This window comes from Acomys minous (genome assembly GCF_964271855.1).
Source record: "Acomys minous genome assembly, chromosome: 7".
Taxonomy (NCBI): domain Eukaryota; kingdom Metazoa; phylum Chordata; class Mammalia; order Rodentia; family Muridae; genus Acomys; species Acomys minous.
This window is the reverse complement of record NC_140488.1, coordinates 108126597-108149645: the sequence shown is the minus strand read 5'-3', so window position 1 is coordinate 108149645 and position 23049 is coordinate 108126597. Positions and strand designations below refer to the sequence as shown.

Below are 23049 nucleotides of genomic sequence, written 5' to 3'. Positions count from 1 at the left end.
TGTTTTGTTTTGTTTGTTTTTGGTTTTTCAAGACAGGGTTTCTCTGTGTGGCTTTGGTTGTCCTGAACTCGCTTTGTAGACCAGGCTGGCCTCGGACTCACAGAGATCCGCCTGCCTCTGCCTCTCAAGTGCTGGGATTAAAAGGCATGGGCCACCAAGCCAGGCTTAGCTTAGTTGTTAAAAATATTTTTAAATTTTATTTATTTTCATTTTATGTGCATCAGTGTTTTGCCTGCATGCATGTCCACATGAAGTTGTCAAATCTTGGAGTTACAGACAGCGTTGAGCTGCTATGTGAGTGCTGAGATTTGAACCTGGGTCCTCAGGAAGTGCAGTCAGCGCCCTCAAGCACTGCGCCATCTCTCCAGTCTCCGGTTTCAGTTTTGTTTCGCTTCATTTTGAGTCACGGGTTCACTCTGGAGGCCTGGTTAGCCTGGAACTCACAAAAGATCTGTCTTTCTCACTGTCCTAAGCACTTTCACTATAGGTACGCGCTACCCGGAAGTCCTGAGAGTGCTCCGAAGCTTATGTGGCTCTGAGCAGCAACATCCGTCGGGAGCATGACTACGGTGTGACCTGTGACAAGCGTAGACCGGCATCCCACCTTCTATGATGCTCCTCCCTATATACCCCTCTCGGTGGCTCTTGGGTCTCTCCTGGGGACATTCGCACTACAGAGGCCGCCTAGAGAGAAACGTATGCTGCATCTGCGCTCCCGGAGGGAGGCCCTTCTCAAAAACCAGGAGGACGGGACCAAGGACCAAGATGGCGCTTTCACTGGTAGGAGACCCTAAATATCACTCTCTTTGTCCTCTTTTTCTTGATCTTCGCCTTCTTTAATCAGAGGGAAGGGGGAGGGGATGGAAGGGAGAACCAGCCCAAGAAACCTGCCTTTCTTGACCTTTGTACCGCTCTTTGGGTTGAATTGGTAACAGCTGGTGCTGTTCTCACGTTCCCAGCACCCTCCCACTCTGTGATCACACAGGTCTACACTCCTAAAACCAGAAATTTATGTGCTTTCCAGAGTCCCCTGGACACCTACTTGTTTCTAGAAGTTACCTTCCAGATATCATCTTCCCGAACACTTGCTCTGGTTTTATCCAGAAAGCCCAGAGCAAGATTGGTTTTGTCCCCTTAGATTGGTTATGTGCCTTTCCACACCGTTTGTTTCACGGGGAGCTTCCACCACCACCTTTGAAACATGCCATGTAACTGGTTGTCTGCTAACAAAAGAAAAGTTTTTTTTTTGTTTTGTTTTGTTTTTTGAGATAGGGTTTCTCTGTGTAGCCTTGGCTATCTTGGACTCGCTTTGTAGCCCAGGCTGGCCTCGAACTCACAGCGATCTGCCTGCCTCTGCCTCCCAGAGTGCTGGGATTACAGGCATGTGCCTCGACCGCCTGATCTCAAAAGAAAAGTTGGGGGAGGGGTGTTGCACGAAACTTGTCTTTCTGGGTGCCCTCAAGCCACAGGTGGGACCTAATTAAGCATCTAGCAGATGCTGGGGATGTAACTCAGTGAGAGACTACAAAGGGCACTGGGTTTAGTCCCCAGCTTTGATGTCTTTGTCTCTACCAAGAAAAAAGCTGGTGAAAGACTACCTGTTCCACACCACCTTCCTCATGTGGGGAAAAACAAAGCCCCTTGAGGATGACCTTGGTGGAAGGTGATATGTGGGCATAAAAGCAAAAGAGTAAATAATTTGTCTAGCCTGATATAAAAGGGGTTTTAAAAAGCTGTTTCAGGGTGTTGGAGAGCTGGCTCAGAGGTTAAGGGCTTTGCCTGCTCTTCCAAAGGACCCGGGATCCACTCCTAGCACCCACACGGCAGCTCATACCTGTCTGTAATTCCAGTTCTGGGGAATCTGACACTCTCACATAGACATGCATAGAGACAGAACACAGTTGCACGTTTTTAAAAAAAACAGTATATGCCTTTAATCCTAGCACTCTGGGATATCTGTGAAGGCAGCCTGGTCTTCAAAGTGAGTCCAGGACAGTCAGGTCTGTAATACAGAGAAACCCTGTCTCCAAACAAACAAACAACAAAAACCCCCAAAACAACAACAACAAAACCGAATGCTTGTCCAGTGTCCAGGGAGATTAGAAAAGGCTATAGGATCCTTTGGTTCTGGGGTTCCCAATGGTTGTTAGGTACCATGTGGATGCTAGGAACCAAACCCAACTCCTCTGCAAGAACAGTAGGTACTATTAACTTCTGAGCCATCTTGGTATGGTTTGGTTTGGTTTTCTAAGACAGGGTTTCTTTGCGTAGCCTTGGCTGCCCTGGACTCACTTTGTAGACCAGGCTGGCCTTGAACTCATAAAGATCTGCCTGCCTCTGCTTCCCCGGTGCTGGGATAAAGGGTGTACGCCACCACGCCTGGCTTATAAAATTTAATAAAGAGGGCTAGTGAGTTGGCACCACAAGTAGAGGTAGTTTCCGCTGAGTCTAACTGTTTGAGTTCAATCCCCAGGACCAATGTGGCAGAACCAACTCCTGAAAAGCTCCTCCTCTAACCTGCACACCGGGCGTGGTGGCGCACGCCTTTAATCCCAGCACTCGGGAGGCAGAGGCAGGCGGATCGCTGTGAGTTCGAGGCCAGCCTGGTCTACAAAGCGAGTCCAGGACAGCCAAGGCTACACAGAGAAACCCTGTCTCGAAAAACCAAACCAAACCAAACCAAACAAAACAAAAAAACGTTTATGCTTGACCTGGTGGTGGTGCACACCTTTAATCCCAGGGACTCAGAGACAGGCCGATCTCTTGAGTTCAAGGCCAACCTGGTCTACAGAGTGAATTCCAGGACAGCCAGGGCTACACAGAGAAACCCTGTCTTAAAAAACACACATCAGTGCTCACTTCGGCAGCACATATACTAAAAGTGGAACGATACAGAGAAGATTAACATGGACCCTGCACAAGAATGACACACAAATTCGTGAAGCGTTCCATATTTTTGAGGAGACATACTTTCGATTCTTTTAACTAGAGTTATAGGGATAATAACAATAATAATAATGATGATGATAGTATCTGCTGTTTGTATTTTCTAATTGTAGCTGATAATGTAACCATGGACATGTAATGAAAAATATATGAAATGAAACAACAAACAAACAAACAAACAAAAAGCCACACACAGGCTGGAGAGGTGGCTCAGAGGTTAAGAGCACTGTCTGTTCTTCCAAAGGATCTGAGTTCAATTCTCAGCAACCACATGGTGGCTCACAGCCATTTAATAATGAGATCTGGTGCCCTGCAGGTGAACATGAAGGCAGAACACTGTATAAATAATAAAAATAATAAAAGAAAAAAGAAACCCACAAAAAAAGACGTAAAAGGTCTATCCTTTTTATACACCATGGGGGCTAGAGTCAACACAGAATTGCATCAAAGCCAGGCACGGGTGTCTAAGACTGCAATCCCAGTCTTGGACAGGATCAGGAATTTAAAAGTCATCCTCAGCTACAAAGCAAATTTGAAGCCAGCCCGGGCTACTGTTATGTATTTTTCCCATAGCAAACTGGGCTCCTTGAGTTTATTGGTTTAAAAAAAAAAGTCTCTTTTGGGCCATCCTTTTTCATGTATTTTTTTTTTTTTACGCTGTTATCTCAGGCCACCCTTATCACAAGGCCAGCATGTTCAATCAGGAATGCTGCAGCTTCTGGAAGGACAGCCCACTCCTCCAGGCCAAAGATGCTTATTACAGAAGACATCTCTCAAGGCTGGGCATAGTGTCTCACTATTGTAATCCGTGCTCTCAGGACGCAGAGGCAGGAGGACCACTGCAAGCTCTCCTTCCAATAGACCTGCCCGGTATCAAAGGTAAGTTCCGTGCCAGCCAGGGCTACAGAACAAGACCCTGTCTCCAAAGAGAGAAAGAAAAAAGGGTAACCTTCTCTTAATAAACTGGGCATGAGAAAAAAAGAGGGCGTTTGGGATGGTGACACGGGCAGAAACTCCAACAGGAGGAGCGGTGTTACAGGAAGATTTTGAGTTCAGGACTAGCCTGTGCTACGTATGGAGATCTGCCTGCCACAAAAAAAGATGGAAGGGGCAAATGTATTTATTGATCATGCTTCTAATTCCAACATTTGGGAGTATGAGGCAGGACTGAGTTCATGACTACATAGTGAGTTTCAGCTACACTTGGGCTACAATGAGCTCGTGTTGGGGGCAGGGGATGTAAAAGATAGACTCTTGATTTATAAAACTGGCCTGGCGTCTAACTCAGATTTGGCTCTCCATTCCTGTTTCCCTGACCCATTCCTCCTCCTTGTTCAATGCATATCTGTTTGAAGTGTCTCCCCTTCCGTGGCTTGATTTCATTCCCACTGCCATTATGTAGTCACGGCTATTTAATATCATTCTTTTTTGTACTCTGGAGTGAGTCCAGGACAGCAAAGGCTACACAGAGAAACCCTGCCACCCCCCTCCCCTCACCCCCCCAAAAAAGAAAATGTTTTTAGAAAATGAACTGCCAATACTAACTTGCTATAAAAGGTGGTTTGTGTCAGGTCTGGTGGTGTAGACCTCTAATTCTACCCTTGGTGGGGGGTGGGGGGGGTGCGGCGGGGGCGGGGCAAGCAGAAGCGTCACTTGGCTCACCAGTGAGTTTGAGGCCTGTCTCTGTTTACATGAGACCCTGTCTCAAACCAGAAAAGTGAACAGACAATGGTAATGCAAAAAAGTCTTTGTTTATTTTGGGTCTTACTTATTCCTCAGGTTTCAGAGGTGGTTTGTAGCCCCTCAGGAAATGATTCAATGTAAGGATAAAGAACTTTGGCTCCCAAAGCTATTTCTAGCTAACACATTTTTTTTTTTACTGAAAGGCATCAATTTACATATTCCTGATTTTAAAATGATGGTTTGGGGGGGCGTTGTTTTGTTTGTTTGGTTGGTTTTTGGTCTTTTGAGACAGGGTTTCTCTGTGTCGCCTTGGCTGTCCTGGATTTGCTTTGTAGACCAGGCTGGCCTTGAACTCACAGAGATCCACCTGCCTCTGCCTCCCTGAGTGCTGGGATTACAGGTGTGCACCATTGTGCCTGGCTTGCCATTGGAAGTCTTAACATTTTGAGATTGGGGCAGAATTGAGCTTGTTGAGTATCAAACAGTACGGGTATTATATTCTATACTTCTTCACTTGGTAATTTAGCAAAAATTAAAAACATTTAAAATTATCTATATTTATGTACATTGGTATTTTGACTGCATGCCTGTCTGTGTGAGGGTGTCAGGTCCCTTGAACCTGGGTCTTCTGGAAGAACAGTTATTGCCCTTAACTGCTGAGCCATCTCTGCAGCCTCTAAAAGTATTTTTTTTTCTTTCCTTTTTTTTTTTTTTTTTTTTTTTTTGGTTTTTCAAGACAGGGTTTCTCTATGTATCTTAGGCTGTCCTGGACTCACTTTTGTAGACCAGGCTGGCCTTGAACTCACAGCGATCCGCCTGCCTCTGCCTCCTGAGTGCTGGGATTAAAGGCGTGCGCCACCACGCCCGGCTTTCCTTTTCTTTTTTGAGACGGATCTATGTAGCTTTAGCTGTCCTCAGCTCACTTTGTACACCAGCAGACTGCCCTTGAACTCACAGAGATCCACTTGCCCCTGCCTAGGATTAAAGGTATGTGCCATCACACTAGGCAAAAAAATAAAAATTAAAATTAAAATTAAAATTAAAAAAATAAAAATAGAAGAGGTAGAAAATAGAGGAGGCTCGCCAGTGGTGGCATACGCCTTTAATCCCAGCAGGCTCGTGCTATAAAAATATACATTGAAACTAAGGATCTGGAGCTGAAAAAAAAATGGCTGAGGAGTTAAGAGCGCTTACTACTTTAGTGGAGAACCCAGATCAGGTGGCTTCACAGCTGTCTGTGACCCCAGTTCTAGGATCCAATGTCCTCTTCTAGTCCCCGCATGCACATGATGCACGCACACACACACACACACACACACTTTAAAAATATAAAATAAAGAAAATACTCCGAATTATCAGGGTCAGAGCCTAGGCCTCAGCAGCCTGAGTAATCTAAGCTCGGCCATCCAGTCTCAATGTGCCTACTAGAAAGTCAAGTGCTAGTGAAAAGCAGAGAAAGACCATTTATCCAATATGGCCACATTAGGAAAAGAATCAAGAGGTCACCTGAGCATGGTGGTGCACACCTTGAATCCCAGTACTCAGGAGGTGGAAGCAGATGGAACCCTGTGAGTTCGAGGCCAGCCTGGTCTACAAAGCAGACTAGGAGTACAAGAGAAACCCTGTCTCAAAAAACCACCACCAACAAAAGAATAAAGAGGTCTAGGGTCCTTGTCCCCATCTCTGCTTTGTCTGTCTTCCAGGGTCCTGACAAGAAGTTTGGGTTTAAATAGAATGCACGGGTGTGCATAAGTAAGCAGTCCTGGTCAAAGGCGTCGTACTGCCTACCATGCCCATCACGGCTCTAGTCTCTCTGGCAAGGTAGTCTGATGAGCTGTCAGACAGAACTTTTAGCTGCCACTAGAGTCCCAGCCTTCTCCTTCACCTGGGGTGAGAGTCCTGGGAAGCCAGTCCTGCTAGTGGAAGCCGGTCCTGGTGAGTTCAAGGCCAGCCTGGTCTACAAAGAGAAAACAAGACAGCCAGGGCTCACAGAGAAACCCTGTCTTTCAAAAAAAACAAAACAGAGAGGGAGGGAGGGAGGGAGAGGGAGAGATTCTTTGACTCTATTTTCTCAACAGGCTGATAGTAGAAGAAAGGGTACAAATGTCTCTCCTTAGAATATCTCAGCCTCTGCCAGGATGGTTACAGTCCGAGCTGGGCATGGTGCTTGCATCCCTGTGGTCCCAGCACTTGGGAAGCTGTGGCAGAAAAATGTGTTTGAGTCTAACCTGGATGACATTGAGCTCTTGTCTCAAAATAATAATAGTAATAATCACAATGGCTTCTCTTCAGCATCTTTTGCCTTTTACAGGAAGAAAAAGCACACAAGAGCCAAGGGAATAAACTTCAGTTAGTGAACAGAATTAATGTTGATGTGTTAACATGTCACTTCCATGTTTCGTTTTTTGAGTGCTGCGGTTTGAACCTCACAAAGTCTGAGCAACTGCTCTATCACTGAACTACTCCCCTAATCCTTTCAATTTTGTGTATGCATGCTTATTCTTTTTATTCTTTTTTTAAAAGTTTTTTGAGACAGGGTTTCTCTGTGTAGCCTTGGCTGTCCTAGACTCATTTTGTAGACCAGGCCGGCCTTGAACTCACAGAGATCTGCCAGCTTCTGCCTCCCAAGTGCTGGGATTAAAGGCATGCGCCAACACGCCTGGCTTGGTTTTTTTTCTTTTTCTTTTTTCTTTTTGGATTTTAGAGACAGAGTTTTTCTATGTAGTCCTGGCTGTCCCGGAACTCACTCTATAGACCAGGTTGGCCTTGAACTCTGCCCCTGCCCCTGCCGGGATTAAAGGCATGCATCAATATCACCAGGCTCTTTTTCTTTCTGTTTGTTTTTCAAGACAGGGTTTCTCTGTGTATACTTGGCTGTCCTGGCTTCACTTTGTAGACCAGGCTGGCCTCGAACTCACAGTGATCTGCCTGCCTCTGCCTCCCGAGTGCTGGGATTAAAGGCGTGCGCCACCACGCCTGGCTCAGGCTCTTTTTCTTAAAACAAACAAACAAACAAACAAACAAAAACCAACAACATTTGTCAAATTATGATTATAAATAGAAAATGAGCAAAAATGGAAGAATTTGGGGTTAGAGAGATGGCTCAGCAGTTAAAAGCAGTGGCTAGAGGACCTGGGTTCAGTTCCCAGCACTGTATTAGTTACTTTATTCACTGCTGTGGGTTTTTTTTTAGGGGGGGGTGAGGTTTCAAGACAGGGTCTGTCTGTGTAGCCTTGGTTGTCCTCAGACAGCTTTGAAGACCAGGCTGGCCTCGAACTCACAGCAATCTGCCTGCCTCTGTATCCTGAATACTGGGATTAAAGGCACGCGCCACCATGCATATGTACCATATGGGTGCCCACAGAGGTGAGACAAGGGCAGGAGACCTGGAGCTGGCGTTAGAGAGGTTTGTGAGGCCCTATGTGGATGCTGAGAATTAAACCTACATCTCTACTTTTATTTTTTCCAAACAAGATCTCATGTATCCTAGGTTGGTCTCAAGCTCACTATGTAGCCAAGGATGACCTTGAAGTCCTGATCCCTCCTGCCTCCATCCTGACTATTGAGATTATATGTAACACCATGGCCGTTTGTGTTATTTTGTTATTATCTCTTTTCTTTTCTTTCTTTTTCTTGTTTTTTATTTCTTTTTTTTTTCCAAGACAGTGTCTCTCTGTGTTAGCCTTGGCTGTCCTGGACTCACTTTGTAGATCAGGCTGGCCTCGAACTCACAGCCATCCACCTGCCTCTGCCTGCTTAGTGCTGGGATTAAAGGTGTATGCCACCACGCCCGGCTACTTTTGCCATTTCTAATAAGAAACTACTGGTGTTTGGTGTTTAAGGAAGTGGGTATGCTAATTGGCTCAGTTCAACCATTACGTATTATGTGCACGTACTAAGTGATCATGCTCTGCCATAACTACTGTATAATTGTGATGTCTCGAGTAAAAATAATTCTTGAGACAAAAACCAACAGTTTTCCTCTGAAGCCAGACCCATGACTCCTTGCTTAGGTTTTGGTTGCTGCTTCTTTCTGTGGTAATGCCACTGAGGTGAGCCTTATTCTGTCTCACTGTGGTGAACTCCAGTCTCAAAGAGGCTCAGATAACCTTGTGCTATGGCTGAACTCCAATCGAGGCTCTAAGCACTTCAGAAGATGCCAGGAGGGAGAGGGAACAGCCAAGGAAGGATTCAAGGAAGAGAGGCCATTGGTGTGGGTCTCAAATGGAAGCCTGACCGAGAAGACGCTTCAACCCGGACACCCCACCCCCGCATGTACTGAGCTCCCCCAAGCCTAGCCTGGCCCCCGCTGATTCCCTTATCTGTGCCTTCCCAGCTGCCTCCTTGCTGGCTCAACTGTGGCCACAGACTTCTGGGCCTGTAACCCCTCCACAGGGATGGGGGAGGGAATGGGGTGAGGCCTGGCCTCAGAGGCACCCTACTCCCCACCCTTCGTTTCCTTTACTGAGCCCTTTTGTCGCCTCCAGGAATGAAGAAATGGGATGTGAGTCTACCACCACATCAATTTCTTGGGCATGCCTCTAGCCTTCCCCTCCCAACGAGGCACCCCACCCCCACCCCATACCTCACCCTCAGACTCCCAATTCCTGCTGCTAATGGCACTAAACAGCGATGAGAATTCTTGTTTGCAAAATGTTACCATTTAGGATGTGCTGCACGCACAGGCATTGGGAAGATTAGTTACACTGGGCGTGGGGTCAGGGACATCTGTGAGTATAACCATTTTCCAAGTGAAGTGACTAAAGCACAGCCAATGGAGGACTTGCCAAGAAACTAGGCAGCCAATCAGCATGAGAGTTGAAACGAGTTACCAGAGGCCGTGGCTAGTCTCATCTCTGTGGCCCTACTCCAGTCTGGCAGGTGAAGAGTGGTGACACACCACAAAGAGCCTGATGGCAATGCGCGACAACTGGGCATGAGAAGTACGTAGCAGAGCACCTGAGTTCTGCCACCACGCAGGGCTGCTCCCAGTGCTCTGTTTAGCAGTACTATGTGGCTGCAAGCCGAATCAGGTGCTGGGGATGTTGCACTGTTGGGCAAGCACATGTCCAGTATATGCAAGGCCCTGAGTTTCATTCCTAGCATGGGGCAAAGACGAGAACTGGAGGCTGGTATTCTTAAAATTAGAAGGAATAATAATTAGTGTTAAGGCTTATGGCTATAGCTCGGTCCTAAAGCTCTTGCCTATTAACATTTGAGATGCATTAGGTTCCGTCCCAAGTATTACAAAAAATAAAAATCGACTTAGATTCGAATTATGACAGTGGTAGCTAGCCACTGCTGTTAGCATTAGACTCAGCATTAAAGCTCATGGCAACTTAAGAGTTCATATTAGTATTGCTATTGGTGTCAGCACATTGTTAGCATCACAGCTGGAATTCACAGCAGTTCTAGTCGGGAAGTGAGAGGGACCAGCGCCTTGCACACACTAAGCACTCAGTAAGCGAATCAAAAATTCTACTTGGAGATTTCAGATTCACATGAGTACTCAGGTTAAAAAAAAAAAAAGAATATTTGCTATCTTGAGAACTGAGTCAGTTGGTCGGACCACTTTAACATGTATTCAAATTGTCCCCAATAGGGAAATAGATGTCATTAGTACCCCATTACAGATGGGACAGTGATAACTCATAAATAACTCCACCTAGGTCTCCCCTACTAGTGTGGCTCGGTGGGTTGGTGGAGAATTGTGTCCTTCCTTGGGAAGCAGGGGTCCACAAAGGAAAGTGGCACACAGCAGGAGTTAAACAAGCCTCCCGTTTTTTTTTAATCCTGTGGGGTGGGGGGTGGGGGGCGGCAATAGCTTGCAGAGAAAAAAGACGAAATGAGGGCCTCTGGAACGGGCTGGTAGGCAGGCTGACCCTGCCAACCCACAGCTTGACCCATGCCTGTCCCTCGGTGGGTCTCAGCCTCCCCAATGGTAGAATGGATGGTTAGTAGGAGAGGCCTAGCCTACGGATTTCCAGGCTATGACATAAAGCCTTATGAGGAGCCAACCAAGTGTGTGCCTGTGTGTGCCTCTCTCTCTCTCTCTCTCTCTCTCTCTCTCTCTCTCTCTCTCTCTCTCTCTCTGTGTGTGTGTGTGTGTGTGTGTGTGTGTGTGTGTGTGTATGTGATGGTGATTTTATGCAGAAACAACTGTTCAAAATCTACTGATGAAGGTTTGTGTAGGTATGAGGCCCTGGTAGGGCAAGAGAAAAAAGGTAAGGATGGATTATAGACAATGAGTGACCAGGGTTGGAGGGCTGTCCCCTCAATGTAGGCTGACAGCAGAGCAACACAGACCCAGATCACACATCTGTCACATCATCAATACCAGGAACTACCCCCTTTCCCCTGCCCCCGCCCCCGCTCTCTGGGGCTCATCTATACTCTCAGACTGCGGCTTTGAACCTCTCCCCCTCTTTTTTTGGGGGGGGAGGGAGGGTTTGAAACAGGGTCTCTCTGTGTAATGGTTCTGGCTGATCTGGAACTCACTCTGTAGACCAGGCTGACCTCGACCTCACAGCGATCCACCTGCCTCTGCCTCCAGAGTGCTGGGACTACAGATGTGCGCCACCATCGCCTGGCCCATCTCTCGCCCTCTTTACAACATTGTTTTTGTCTTCCTTCATGTCTCCATCTGGGCCCTAGACCTTTGTCGTTTCCAGGTTTTTCCTTCACCTTCTGTCCATGTCCGCCTTATCTCCCTTCCACACGTTCATTTTAACATCTTAGGCTGTGTCTGGCTCTGGCTCTGGCTCTCTCTTCTAGGTGTCCTTCCGCTGCCTCCTTCCCCTTCTCCGTCTCATTTCCATCTCTTTCCATATAGCTTTGCTCTTGCCTCTGTCTGCTTTCTCTTACTATCTCTCCTGTTTGCCATCTTATCCCAATCCTCTGGGACTCACAGGGGAGCCCACGCTGGGTTTTACCTCAGTTTCCCGCCTCTAACGAATGGCGGGCAAGAAGTTGAGGCCCTTGTCCCTGTGTGCATCCCCCACCCTGCCCCCCAACCCCAAGACAGCCTGTTACTGCGGCACCAACAGCCACAGTCGCCTCCATCTGATAAGACTTATCTGCTGCCCCAGAGCAGGCCAGAGCTGGCGTAAGCCCCAGGCACAAGCCCCAAGCACTAAAGAAATGTACCCTCAGTCCGCCAGTCCTGGTTTAGTCCCACAGACTGGTTCCTAGAGGTGGCCCACAGGCTCTGGTTGAAATGGTCCCAAACCTCTCTGAGCCTTATTCTTCTCACCTGCAAAATGGGTATAGGTACCTCTCTCCTGGCTCTCCAGGAGGGCTCACACATAGAGGTCCAGCACACATATAAGCTGGCATGCAGTAAGGCCTTTCCTCACTGAAAAACCTAGTGGGCCATTTATCTTAACTAGAGCTCGTATAGCTTGACTAGACACTGGACTCCACAGAAGCTAAAGGCAAGCTGGATCCAACAATCTACAGGGTAGAGAGGAAGGGTGGAGGGACTACTTAGAGCCTAAGAAGTCCCCCACAAGCAGGCGGCACACCCCCTCCCCTGCACTGCCCCACCCACTGGGGCACCAGCCACTCCCAGGGGAGGAAAGAGGAGGGAGAAGATGGGTGGGAGGGAGGGCGGGCTGGCAGGAGGGAGGGAGGAAGGGAGACTCAAAGGCCAAGGCCAGTGAGGACACCCTTGGGATCACACTGAACTCACCACATCACTAAGGTGGCTGAACCCTCTGCATCAACTAGCCCAGGTCAGTGTCAATTCCCAAGGAACCTTCCGGCAAGGTGACAACCCCCCCCCCCTTCAGCCTGCTGCCCGAGCCTGCTCTAGGCTTTCCGACCCATAGCTGGTCCCTAAAATGTGGGTCATCCCTGAATTCTTTCACAGCTCCCCAGGCTTCTGTTTCTAACCTCCATCTCCCTTGAAACCCTTCCTCTGTCTGCCCCAGCTTCTTCCCATATTCCTTCTTACGCTATCTATTTCCGCTGAGCCCTTAACTCTTTCCTAATACCCCCAGGCCCTACCTTCCGTATAACCGCTCCCCTCCCTAAAAAAAAAAAAATACTATGCCTCATTCCCAGAGCTCCTATCTCTCCCAAATCTGATTTTCACTAATGGAAATTTGTCTCTGCCTCTCTGTTCTCATGAAAAAGAAAACAAAACAGCAAAAACCTCACTTTGGCCTCCCCAGGATTCTTATGTCGGATCCCAAGCGAGTCCGTCTGTTTCTACCCCATTCTTTCTGGCTAACCACCTGTCTTGGATGTGTCAAAGCCCAGCTTTAAGCCCCATCCCTCTTGTTGCCTTTCAGACTCCACGCTTGCTCCCTGGGCCTTCGCTCTGACCTCCCCAAACTGTCCCCTTCCTCCTACCTGTTGGGTAAAATTTGTTTGTTACTTTAGACACTAAATTTGTGCTCCCACGCCCACCCCCACCCTGCCAAATCTATCACAATGACCCTTGTGCCTGTCTTTCCTAAGGCCTAAGGCCTAACTGGCCACTGAGGCCCACTCTTTCCACACTTTTTTTTTCTACGCTGACCATATCTTGGCTTCTCCCACTCTTCCTGTGTTCCCAGAATTCATCTGTAGACATCGGCCACAGATGGCCACAGATGGCCGGGTCCATCTCTCTCCTAAATCCAATTGCTTCCCAGGAAAAAAAAGAAAAAAAAAAAAACCCAAAAACTTGGCTCTCTCACATTTTACCATGACCTCCAGAACCCAACTTTAACCTTTAAACTACATCTCTAACTTGGCAGCTGACTGTCAAAGTTCACCTCTGATTCCCTAACCTCGCCATCTGTTTTCCAAACCCATTTCTGAGCCCAAAATGTCTCTCTGAACTTCTAAGCTCAACTCTACTTCTCAAACCCAGTGTTTCCTTCCCCTAAACGCCCTAGCCGTACCCAGACTTCTGACTCCAATCCCACAGCTGACTCTCAGATTTCCCCTCTAGCCCCCTAAGTACCAGATCTGCTCCCTAGATCCTGCCTCTCTGCTCCTATGGCCCCATGGGAGCCTTGCTGAGGGCTGGGTAGGGCTGTTACCTGGGGTGAGGGGCTGGGCCCAGAGAGAGCCTGTAGGTGCAGCTGCTGTGCCTCCTTGTTAGGGCAGCACTTTCTCTACTGAGGCAGCTGATAAGGAGCTCTCATACCCCCCAGCTTTGAGATAAACTTTATCTCTGTCGGGAGAGTGATAACTGAGGAGGAGGGTGGGCCCTGGCTCCAGGAGGGGTGGGCAGCTCTGGACCCACCAAGGTAAGAAGAAGTACAGGGTCAAGGCAGTAAGGCCAGAGGGAGAATGTGAGGGTGAGGGCGGGTGAGGAGATGAAGAACAGCGCCAGGAAGAGAAAGAGAGGTGTAGTGAGAGAGAAGAGAGGGACAAAAAAAAAAAAAGAGAGAGAGAGAGAATTGAGGAACGGGAGCAACTAAGAGAAAAAGCAAGAGACACGAGACACAGGAAGATGAAATAGAGCGAGCACAGGAGAGGTAGGAGGAGGGCCATGGGCAAAAGGCAAAAAAAAAAAAAAAAAAAAAAAGCAGAAACAAAAGAAAGAAGGAAAGATGATGGGAGGGAAAATGAATCATGGAAGAACGGAGACAAAGAATTAGAGAGGGTGAGGCGTGGTGGCACGCGCCTTTCATCTTGGCACTCAAGGCAGAGGCAGGTGGATCTCCAGGCCAGCCTGATGTACAAAGGGAGGTCAGGACAGCCAGGGCTGCTACACAGAGAAACCTTGTCTTGAAAAAATAGAAAGAAAAAAGAATTAGGGAGGGAAGAGAGGGAAGGTTAACTGGTGAGAGGGGGGAGACAGAGACACGGGGGAGGGGGGTAAGGGTGCGAGCGTGCAGGCACTGTCCAAAAAGGTGAGGGCGGACATGCTCATGAGTTGTTTTATTCCCAGCATGGTCCCTACAAATAGGACCATCAACCAGTCAGGGGTAGATGCAGCCTCTTTGACTCCTTCTCCTGAGCTGTGTGTAGTAAGGGGCATTGAGGGACAAAGGAATAGTAAGAGAGAATCCATAGCTCAGAGAAAGAAGTAGGAGGAAGAGGCACTGGGAGGCAAAAAGAGATACAGAATTGCAAAGACGGAGAGACATTCAGCAGTATGAGTGTGGGAGAAAACACAACTTCATAAAAGTTCAAAAAGAGAGGGCAAGCTACACCCTAGAAGTCTGGGGAGGTGGCTCCGAGGATAAATTACTTGCTGAATATGTGTGAGGGGCCAAGTTCAGATCCCCAGAAGCCAGACTGATATAGTAGCACATGCATGTGTAGTCACAGCATCCTTATGGGGATGGAGGGGAATCACTGGACGCTCACAGGCCTATCCTGGTGCATACAGTGGAAAAATATGACACGCTTTAGAAAAAACAAACGTGGAAGGTAAGGACAACACCCTTCCAGTGCACTTGAGAGCACACACACACACACACACACACACACACACACACACACACACACGTGCATGCACTGCATAAACACACAAAGATAAAAGTCTTGTTTTTCAAAGATACTCCCTAGAAACAGAAAGATGTAGGAGAAACACAGTCATCAGCCCTGACAGGATCCAGGGAGGGAGAGACAGAAGGCTAAAGGGACAGACATGCAATACTAAACAGAGGGAAAGGATCAGCGCTCAGTGCTCAGCTCTTAGCATACCACCTCCAATATAGCAAATGGGGAAACTGAGGTCGGGAGTGATGAGAACAGACCTTTCTCCCTGGGAGGGAAGATACCAGGGTGGGAACACCTCCCACCTGCCACTCTCCTCAGAGGAAGCCAGTAGCTTTGGGGTGATTTCAAAAGTTGGGCGGGGATGGTAGAGATAAGCAGTGTGGGGGCAGGGGTACTACCCCCCCCATACAGCAGGGAGGAACTAATGGGGCCCTTCTGTCTACAGACACAACTGAGGTGGGGGAGGGGGAATAAAGCCGGAAACCACGGGGTTTCTGAGAAAGTCATATGGCAAGATACAACAGATAGGGCTGAAGTTAGGGAGCCCAGAGGAGTGAACCCCAAGGTCCTGAGGGAGTTGTGAGGGGTCCAAGGAACCTTGGTTGTGCACTCTGCTTCTATCGAAGGAGAAAGGAAGGGGAAGAGAGAATAGGAGGAGGAAATGGAGGAGGAGGAGGAGGAGGAGGAGGAGGACTTGAAGAACGGGAGAAAGACGCGAAGGCTCGCAGGAGGAGGAGAAAGAGGAAGGTTAGAAGGTAGGAAGGAGAATAAAAGAGGAGGAAGGAACGAAGAGCTATAGAAAGGGGAAGAGAAAGGTGGGACACGAAAAGGAGGGGAACAGGAGGAAAGAAAAGAAGTGAGGGGAGGGAAGAAGAGAGCAACAAGGAAAGGAGAAGACAGGAAAAATAGAAGAGAAAAAGGAGGGGGTGGAGGACAGTGGAAAGCGGAGAGGGGGAAGAGACAAAGAAGAGGGAAGAAAGAAGACACAGAGATGGGAGAAATGGGAGGAAGGCTAGGAGGACAGGAGGAAAAGGAGAGGGAACAGAGGCAGGATGGTGAGGGAGGAATGAAGGATGAAGGGAAGAAAGGCCAACGAGGCAGTGAGAGGTTGGGGAAGAGCTCAAAGGAAGAAAGATAGAATATGAGGATGAAAGGAGAGACAGGAGGGATGACACCATGAGAAGAGAGGAAAAGAAAGAGGAAAAGAATTTGAGAGATGGAAAGGAGAAATACAGCTGCATGTGGTGGTGCACGCCTTTAATCCCAGCACTCAAGAGGCAGAGGCAGGCAGATCACTGTGAGTTCGAGGCCAGCCTGGTCTACAGAGTGAGTCCAGGACAGCCAAGGCTACACAGAGAAACCCTGTCTCAAAAAAACAAAAAACAAAAACAAACCCAGAAAAACCGGCCAGGCGCAGTAGTGCATGCCTGCAGTCCCCCGGTGGCAGAGGCAGGCAGATCTCTGTAAGTTCCAGGCCAGCCTGGTCTACAAACAAGTCCAAGACAGCCAAGGAGAGAGAAAAAGAGAGAGAGAGAGACAGACAGACAGACACAGACAGACACAGACACAGAGAGAGAGACAGAGAGAGCGAGAGAGAGACAGACAGGCAGACACACACGCGCGCGTGCGCACACACACACACAGAGACACCAAGACAGACACAAACAGACAGACAGGCAGACACAGAAAGAGACAGGCAGACACAGAGAGAGACAGACAGACAGGTAGACACAGGGTGGGGGAGGGAGAGAGAGGGAGGGATACAGAGCCCCAGGTGACAGGCTTGGAGGAAGAGAAAGGAAAGAGAGAAGGATTTCTGTGTCTCACAACCCTTCCTGTCTTCGCAGGTGAAGCCCCAGTGTCCCCATGGATTTTCCTGGCCTAGGAGCCCTGGGGGCCTCAGAACCCCTGCCCCAGTTTGTGGATTCTGCCCTGGTGTCCTCAACACCAGATCCAGCCGGTTTCTTCTCTGGGTCTGAGGGGTTGGATGCAGCAGCTTCCTCCACTTCCCCAAGCACAGCCACAGCTGCAGCCACTGCACTGGCCTACTACAGGGACACTGAGGCCTATAGACACTCCCCAGGTAACTGTTGGGTAGCTGCCTTGGCTAGAAGCTGTTAGGGTTGCCATAGAGATCATTAGCTGGCTCATGATTCTACCAAATCCTCTTAGGTAGTACTCTGTGTATAGATGTACTGACGCATTTGCCCTGGAAACATCAGCAGTCCTCTCTGTCCTCCATCCTGAAGTGACCACACTGAGAAGCAAGGCTGGGAGTATGTACTAGCTGCCTTAGTTGTCAGTTGGCCTGCAGCTTCCCAATCCCAACAGTAGTCATCCAAATCCTAGACACAAAAAGGGATGGAGGGTCCCTTTTTGTTGTCATAGTGACCAGAGGGACTTAGGACCCAGGAGTCACCTAGGAGCAAGAAACTATTGTGGAGAGCCTGGAGTCCACAACAGCCAAGGCTACACACAGAGAAACCCTGCTTGTCCCCGCCCCCCACCACCACCACTGAGACAGGGTTTCTCTCTGTAGCCCTGGCTGTCCTGGACTCACTCTGTAGACCAGTCTGGCCTCGGAACTCACAGCGATCCGCCTGCCTCTGCCTCCCGAGTGCTAGGATTAAAGGCATGCCTTTAATCACTCTCACCACTGCCCAGCTGAGAAACTCTGTCTCAAAAAACAAACCAACCAACCAAAAACCAAAGACCCCTAGCCGCCATGTTGGGACTAATGGACACCACTGGACTTCTAAAAGTTGGATAACCTTAGGTTTATTGCTTTCCTTTCTTCTTCCCTCCCTATACCCGACTCTAACAGTCTTTCAGGTGTACCCACTGCTCAACTGTATGGAGGGAATCCCAGGGGGCTCACCTTACGCTAGCTGGGCCTACAGCAAGACGGGGCTCTATCCTGCTTCAACTGTGTGCACCAGCCATGAGGAAGCCCCTCCCCAGGCCCTGGAAGACCCAGATGGGAAGAGCAGCACCACCTTCCTGGAAACCTTGAAGACAGAGCGGCTGAGTCCAGACCTCCTGACCCTGGGGACTGCACTGCCAGCGTCACTCCCTGTCGCCAGCAGTGCTTATGGGGGAGCTGACTTTGCCAGTCCTTTCTTTTCTCCCACTGGGAGCCCTCTCAGTTCAGCAGCGTACTCTTCCCCCAAGTTTCACGGAAGCCTACCCCTGGCTCCTTGTGGTGAGGCTCTCGGAAAGGGGCAGGGAGGTTGCGTGGGGCTAGCTAGGTAGCTCCAGGTTGAAGATGAGCTGACCCTTGCTTCCCTTTTTTTGCCCTGTTTACCTACCAGAGGCCAGAGAGTGTGTGAACTGTGGAGCAACAGCTACTCCACTGTGGCGGAGGGACAGGACCGGGCACTACCTGTGCAACGCCTGTGGCCTGTATCACAAGATGAATGGTCAGAACCGGCCTCTCATCCGGCCCAAGAAGCGACTGGTAAGCCCACAGGCCGGCCTGATGGGACAGGTGACTTGTTCCTGCCTAGGATAAGAGCCTGTAGCCTCCCACCCTACAGGGACCACTGAGCAGCTCACACTCTATGCCATCCCCACACCCCCGCACATAGTATGCTTGCCCACTCTCTCATCTTTCCCTATAGAGCATCATCCATCCCTTTCCCATACAGGAACCCTGCTCTGGATTAGAGCACCCCCATCCTCTACCTACCCGTTGAGGCTTCAAACAGAAACCCTGTCCTCGAATTGCATGAAAACCTTCACTCCTGCCCTTAACAGTGGGGTAAAAACCCCACTTATGGTTCACATAGAAATCTCCTGGGATACTTCCTTCCAGAAGAGATGATTTCATTGAACTGGGCAACAGGACTTTGGCATTTTGGGGTGTGTGTGTGTGTGTGTGTGTGTGTGTGTGTGTGTGTGTGTGTGTGTGTACTGCGGATGGGGGTCTAAGACCTCATGCATGCAAAGCCAGGTACTCTACAACAGAATTACACCCCCAGCTCCAGGAATTTTGTAGCTTCCCAAGAGATCCCTTTGGGGTTTTGGGTTTTGTTTTGAGGTTGTTGTTTTGGGGTTTTTTGTTCGTTTGTTTGTTTTTGCCCTTTGGTTTGGTTTGGTTTGATTTTTCTTTGAAATGGGGCCTTGCTGTGTAGTCTTGGGCCGGCCTGGAACGATGTATACGATACTGGTTTTTAATTTGTTATGGTCCTCCTGTCTCTGTCTCCTGAGTGGGCCAGTTACACGCCTGGCTTCCTCCAAGTGATTCTGATATGTGGTCAAAGGAGTCTTACCTAGATTATAAAAAAAAAAATTATTTAAAAAAAACTCCTTGCTAGGTGGAGGTGGCTATGCATACCTTTAATCTCAGCAGGTGGGTCTGTGTGAGTTTAAGGCCAGCCTGATCTACAGAGAGAGAGTTCTAGGACAGCCAGGGCTATGCAGAGAAACCCAGTGTCGATAGATAGATAGATAGATAGATAGATAGATAGACAGATAGACAGACAGATAGATAGATAGATGATAGGTAGATAGATACCTTATCAAAGATAGGAACTCTTGCCTTCAATGTGCCTCTTGGCCCTTCAGCCCTTTTCTCAGGCCCTGAAAGCCCATATCCCCAACTTTCACCTCCCCAGAGCGCTAATCTTACACCCATTTTGTCCCTCAGATTGTCAGCAAACGGGCAGGTACTCAATGCACTAACTGCCAAACAACCACCACAACACTCTGGCGGAGAAATGCCAGTGGAGATCCCGTGTGCAATGCCTGTGGCCTCTACTACAAGCTCCATCAGGTGACACTCTAGCCTTCTCGGTGCTTCCTGGCTTCCTGCCCTCATGCCACCTCCCCCGTCCCCCCTCCCCGCCCCCCCCCACTCAGTCCAGAGCCACCTTCAACTTGCTCTTCTACCCAGGGTCTTCTTTCTTCCTCCAACTTGCCTTCTCCTTTATTCCCCGCCTCCCCGCCCCCTTGCTTCCTTCCTCTTCACAGAACTTCTTCCTCTATTTGGTTCTCCTCGCTCTTTTCCACTCCTTCCCATCCATCCTTCCTCGCTCTCTTCTTGCCCCTCCTCCATTCCCTTTCATTCCTATGCTCTAAGGCTTGAATAACTCTTAACCAGTAGAGGAGGGTATCGTAAGCTCAGGGCCACACAACCCCAGGTTTCTCTAACCCATCCCACCCTGGGTGGATTACTCTAGTCACTGACCCAATTCCTCATTCTTTTTTTTTTTTTAAGAGCATAGCGCTTAAAAAAAAAAAAAAGAATTTTATTACTATGTATACAGCGCTCTGCCTGCATGTACACCTGCAGGCCAGAAGAGGGCACCAGATCTCATTATAGATGGTTGTGAGCCCACCATGTGGTTACTGGGAGTTGAACTCAGGACCTCTGGAAGAGCAGTCAGTGCTCTTAATCTCTGAGCCATCTCTCCAGCCCCAAAATTCCCCCATTCTTAAAAAAAAGGGGGGAGGGGGGGTTGAGAGGATGTCCTTTGCCCATATTAGGCACAGAGGACTGGAGCTGGCAACCCTTTGCCTTCCCTTTCTACAGGTGAACCGACCACTGACCATGCGCAAGGATGGAATTCAAACTAGGAACCGCAAAGCATCTGGAAAAGGGAAAAAGAAGCGGGGGTCAAGTCTGGCAGGAGCAGGAGCAGCTGATGGACCAGCTGGTGGCTTCATGGTGGTAGCTGGTGGCAGTAGTGGTGGGAATTGTGGAGAGGTGGCCTCAGGCCTGACACTGGGCACTGCGGGTACTGCCCATCTCTACCAGGGCCTGGGACCTGTGGTGCTGTCAGGGCCCGTCAGCCATCTTATGCCTTTCCCTGGACCTCTGCTGGCCTCGCCTACAGCCTCCTTTCCCACAGCTCCTGTGCCTCCTACCACCAGTACCACGGTGGTGGCGCCACTCAGTTCTTGAAGGTATACAAAATGGCCTTGCCCTTGGGGCAGAGGAGGTGTCCTCCTCCTCCTCCTTTTTAAATTTTTTAATTTTTTAATTTTTTTGGAGATGGGATCTTTTGTAGCTCAGGCTGACTATGAACTATGTAGATAGCTAAGAGTGACCCCAAATTTATGATTCTCCTGCCTCTACCTCCCAAGTACTGGATTATAGTTATCTATTGCCGTGCCTGGCATTTTCCTTTGTTTCTGGGGTTTTTTTTTGGGGGGGGGGTTGAGACAGGGTCTTACTACATAGCCCAGGCTGGCTTTGAATTCTCTATGTAGTCCAGGCTAGCCTCAAACTTGACAGTCTCCTGCCTCAGTTCCCAAGTGCTGGCATTACAGGCATATGCTACCATGCGTGTTTCACTCCTCCTCTTAGAGGCATCGTCGTTTACAGCACAGTGCTCTGGGCCCCAGACATCTCCTTGCCTGTACCTTCAAAGTTTTTGTAAAAGAAAAACCCACCACAGAACTCCTGAAACTGGAGCCATGAGGCTGTGTTTGGCTAAATAAATGTCAGTGTCGAGTGGGGCATAGGGTGATGTCCATGGCTCTTTTATGACAGCATTCATCTGCTGGAGGTGGCAGGCATGATAAGCTTTACAATTGAAATTAACGACGCACAAATGTACCAGGTTTTGTGGATAGCATCCAGGTGGCTCCATGTATCATTGTTAAGATGGTGTATGACTGAGGGGGCTATGACCAGGGTGTCAAATGAATAAATAAAGAAACTTTTTCAAAAGATGGTCTTAGACTGTGTAATTGTGGGTGGGTGGGTGGGTGGGTGGGGGATGAGATGACAAGGGTGTCACCAAGCTGCATGTTAATGTGGAAATGTGTGTTACAATAGTAGGTGACAAGACACGTGAGGCTGGAGTTGTGTGCTTGTGCATGATGCTGGGTGATCGTTGTGACAGTGTGACGCTACATAAACAGAGCACAGAATCAGATGGCTGAGCCTCTCTGAAACACTGAGCAAGGACTGTGTATAACAGTAAGAGGCACAATACCGTGTACGGCTGTGACAACATATGGTCCTTCCTTTCCTTGATGCGGTTACGAAATACTTGGCAGCAGTAACTTAAATGAGGAGGATTTATTTGCGCTCACTTTAAGGTTTATTTATTATGTATACAATGCTCTGCCTGCATGTACAGGTGCAGACCAGAAGATCACATTATAGATGGCTATGAACCACCATGTGAGTGCTGGGAATTGAACTCAGGACCTCGGGAAGAGCAGTCAGTGCTCTGAACCTTTGAGTCATCTCTCCAGCCCCTGGGCTCACAGTTTCAAAGGGATTGCAATGCATCACGGCAGAGAGACAAGAGCAGCTGTTATTGGGGTGCATCTTCGGCAAGACTCTTCACATGGCAGCCAGAACGGAGAACAGAGCCTGAGACTGCGAGCTAGAGACCTGTTTTAAGCCATAAAGGTCACCGCAACCAGTGAGGCCCCACAACTCCCCAAAATAGTGCCAACATTTAGGGACAAAATGCTGAACTGGATGAGCTTGTGTGCAATGGTTCATTTTCAAAGATGTAACAAGAGCCGGGCGAGGTGGCACATGCCAGGTGGATCTCTGTGAGTTTGAGGCCAGCCTGGTCTATAGAGCGAGTCCAGGATACCCAAGGCTACACAGAGAAACCCTGTCTCAGAAAAAAAAAAAAACCAAAGACATAACAAGATGTGTGCCTCAGAATGTCTTTGTTGTTTTGGCAACAGCAGTATTACTCTGCCAGTCTTTAAGTATGTATGTATGGGTGTACATGTGTGTACCATGTAGAATGCGTCATGTCACAGTGTGTCTGAGGGCTGACAATGTGAGCATCTCTGTGTACATTTGTGGCGCTGTCAAAATACATACTTTCCCACTGTGAGCTAGAGGCCCTCCTCCACAGGACAAAAGACAGTCTTGGTGGAAAAAGAGTTGGGTTAGAGCGGAAGTTCAGATGTGGTGTTCTCTGGACCTTCCTGAAGGGCATCTAGTCTTTCCTAGCTCAGCTCCGCCTGCTACCTTGTGGGAAATGGGAAAGGATG

The 23049-nt window shown here is 48.7% G+C and overlaps 1 protein-coding gene across 4 annotated transcripts; it reads left to right on the top strand.

The window, feature by feature from the left end:
- Positions 1 to 380: 380 nt before the first annotated feature.
- GATA1 (GATA binding protein 1) lies at positions 381 to 21751 on the top strand. Of its 4 annotated transcripts, none has more exons than XM_084790625.1 (6): positions 381 to 780; positions 3616 to 3825; positions 17900 to 18277; positions 18387 to 18532; positions 19724 to 19849; positions 20609 to 21751. In XM_084790625.1, exons 1-6 carry the CDS (start codon positions 699 to 701, stop codon positions 20978 to 20980), a joined length of 1314 nt encoding a protein of 437 aa, XP_084646751.1. In that variant the 5' UTR covers positions 381 to 698; the 3' UTR covers positions 20981 to 21751. The 4 variants fall into 4 exon arrangements, with proteins under 4 accessions (XP_084646751.1, XP_084646752.1, XP_084646754.1 ...); XM_084790626.1 differs by lacking the exon at positions 381 to 780 and adding an exon at positions 16923 to 17158 and having other exon boundaries at positions 3737 to 3825; XM_084790628.1 differs by lacking the exons at positions 381 to 780; positions 3616 to 3825 and adding exons at positions 6551 to 6564; positions 16923 to 17158.
- Positions 21752 to 23049: the final 1298 nt, after the last annotated feature.

Excerpts from the sequence above, each read along its gene's own strand:
- GATA1 (XM_084790625.1), top strand. The coding sequence starts at position 699 with ATGCTGCATCTGCGCTCCCGGAGGGAGGCCCTTCTCAAAAACCAGGAG. Across the intron at positions 781-3,615 it reads CCAAGATGGCGCTTTCACTG|GCCACCCTTATCACAAGGCC; the intron begins GTAGGAGACCCT and ends CTGTTATCTCAG. Across the intron at positions 18,533-19,723 it reads TCCGGCCCAAGAAGCGACTG|ATTGTCAGCAAACGGGCAGG; the intron begins GTAAGCCCACAG and ends TTTGTCCCTCAG.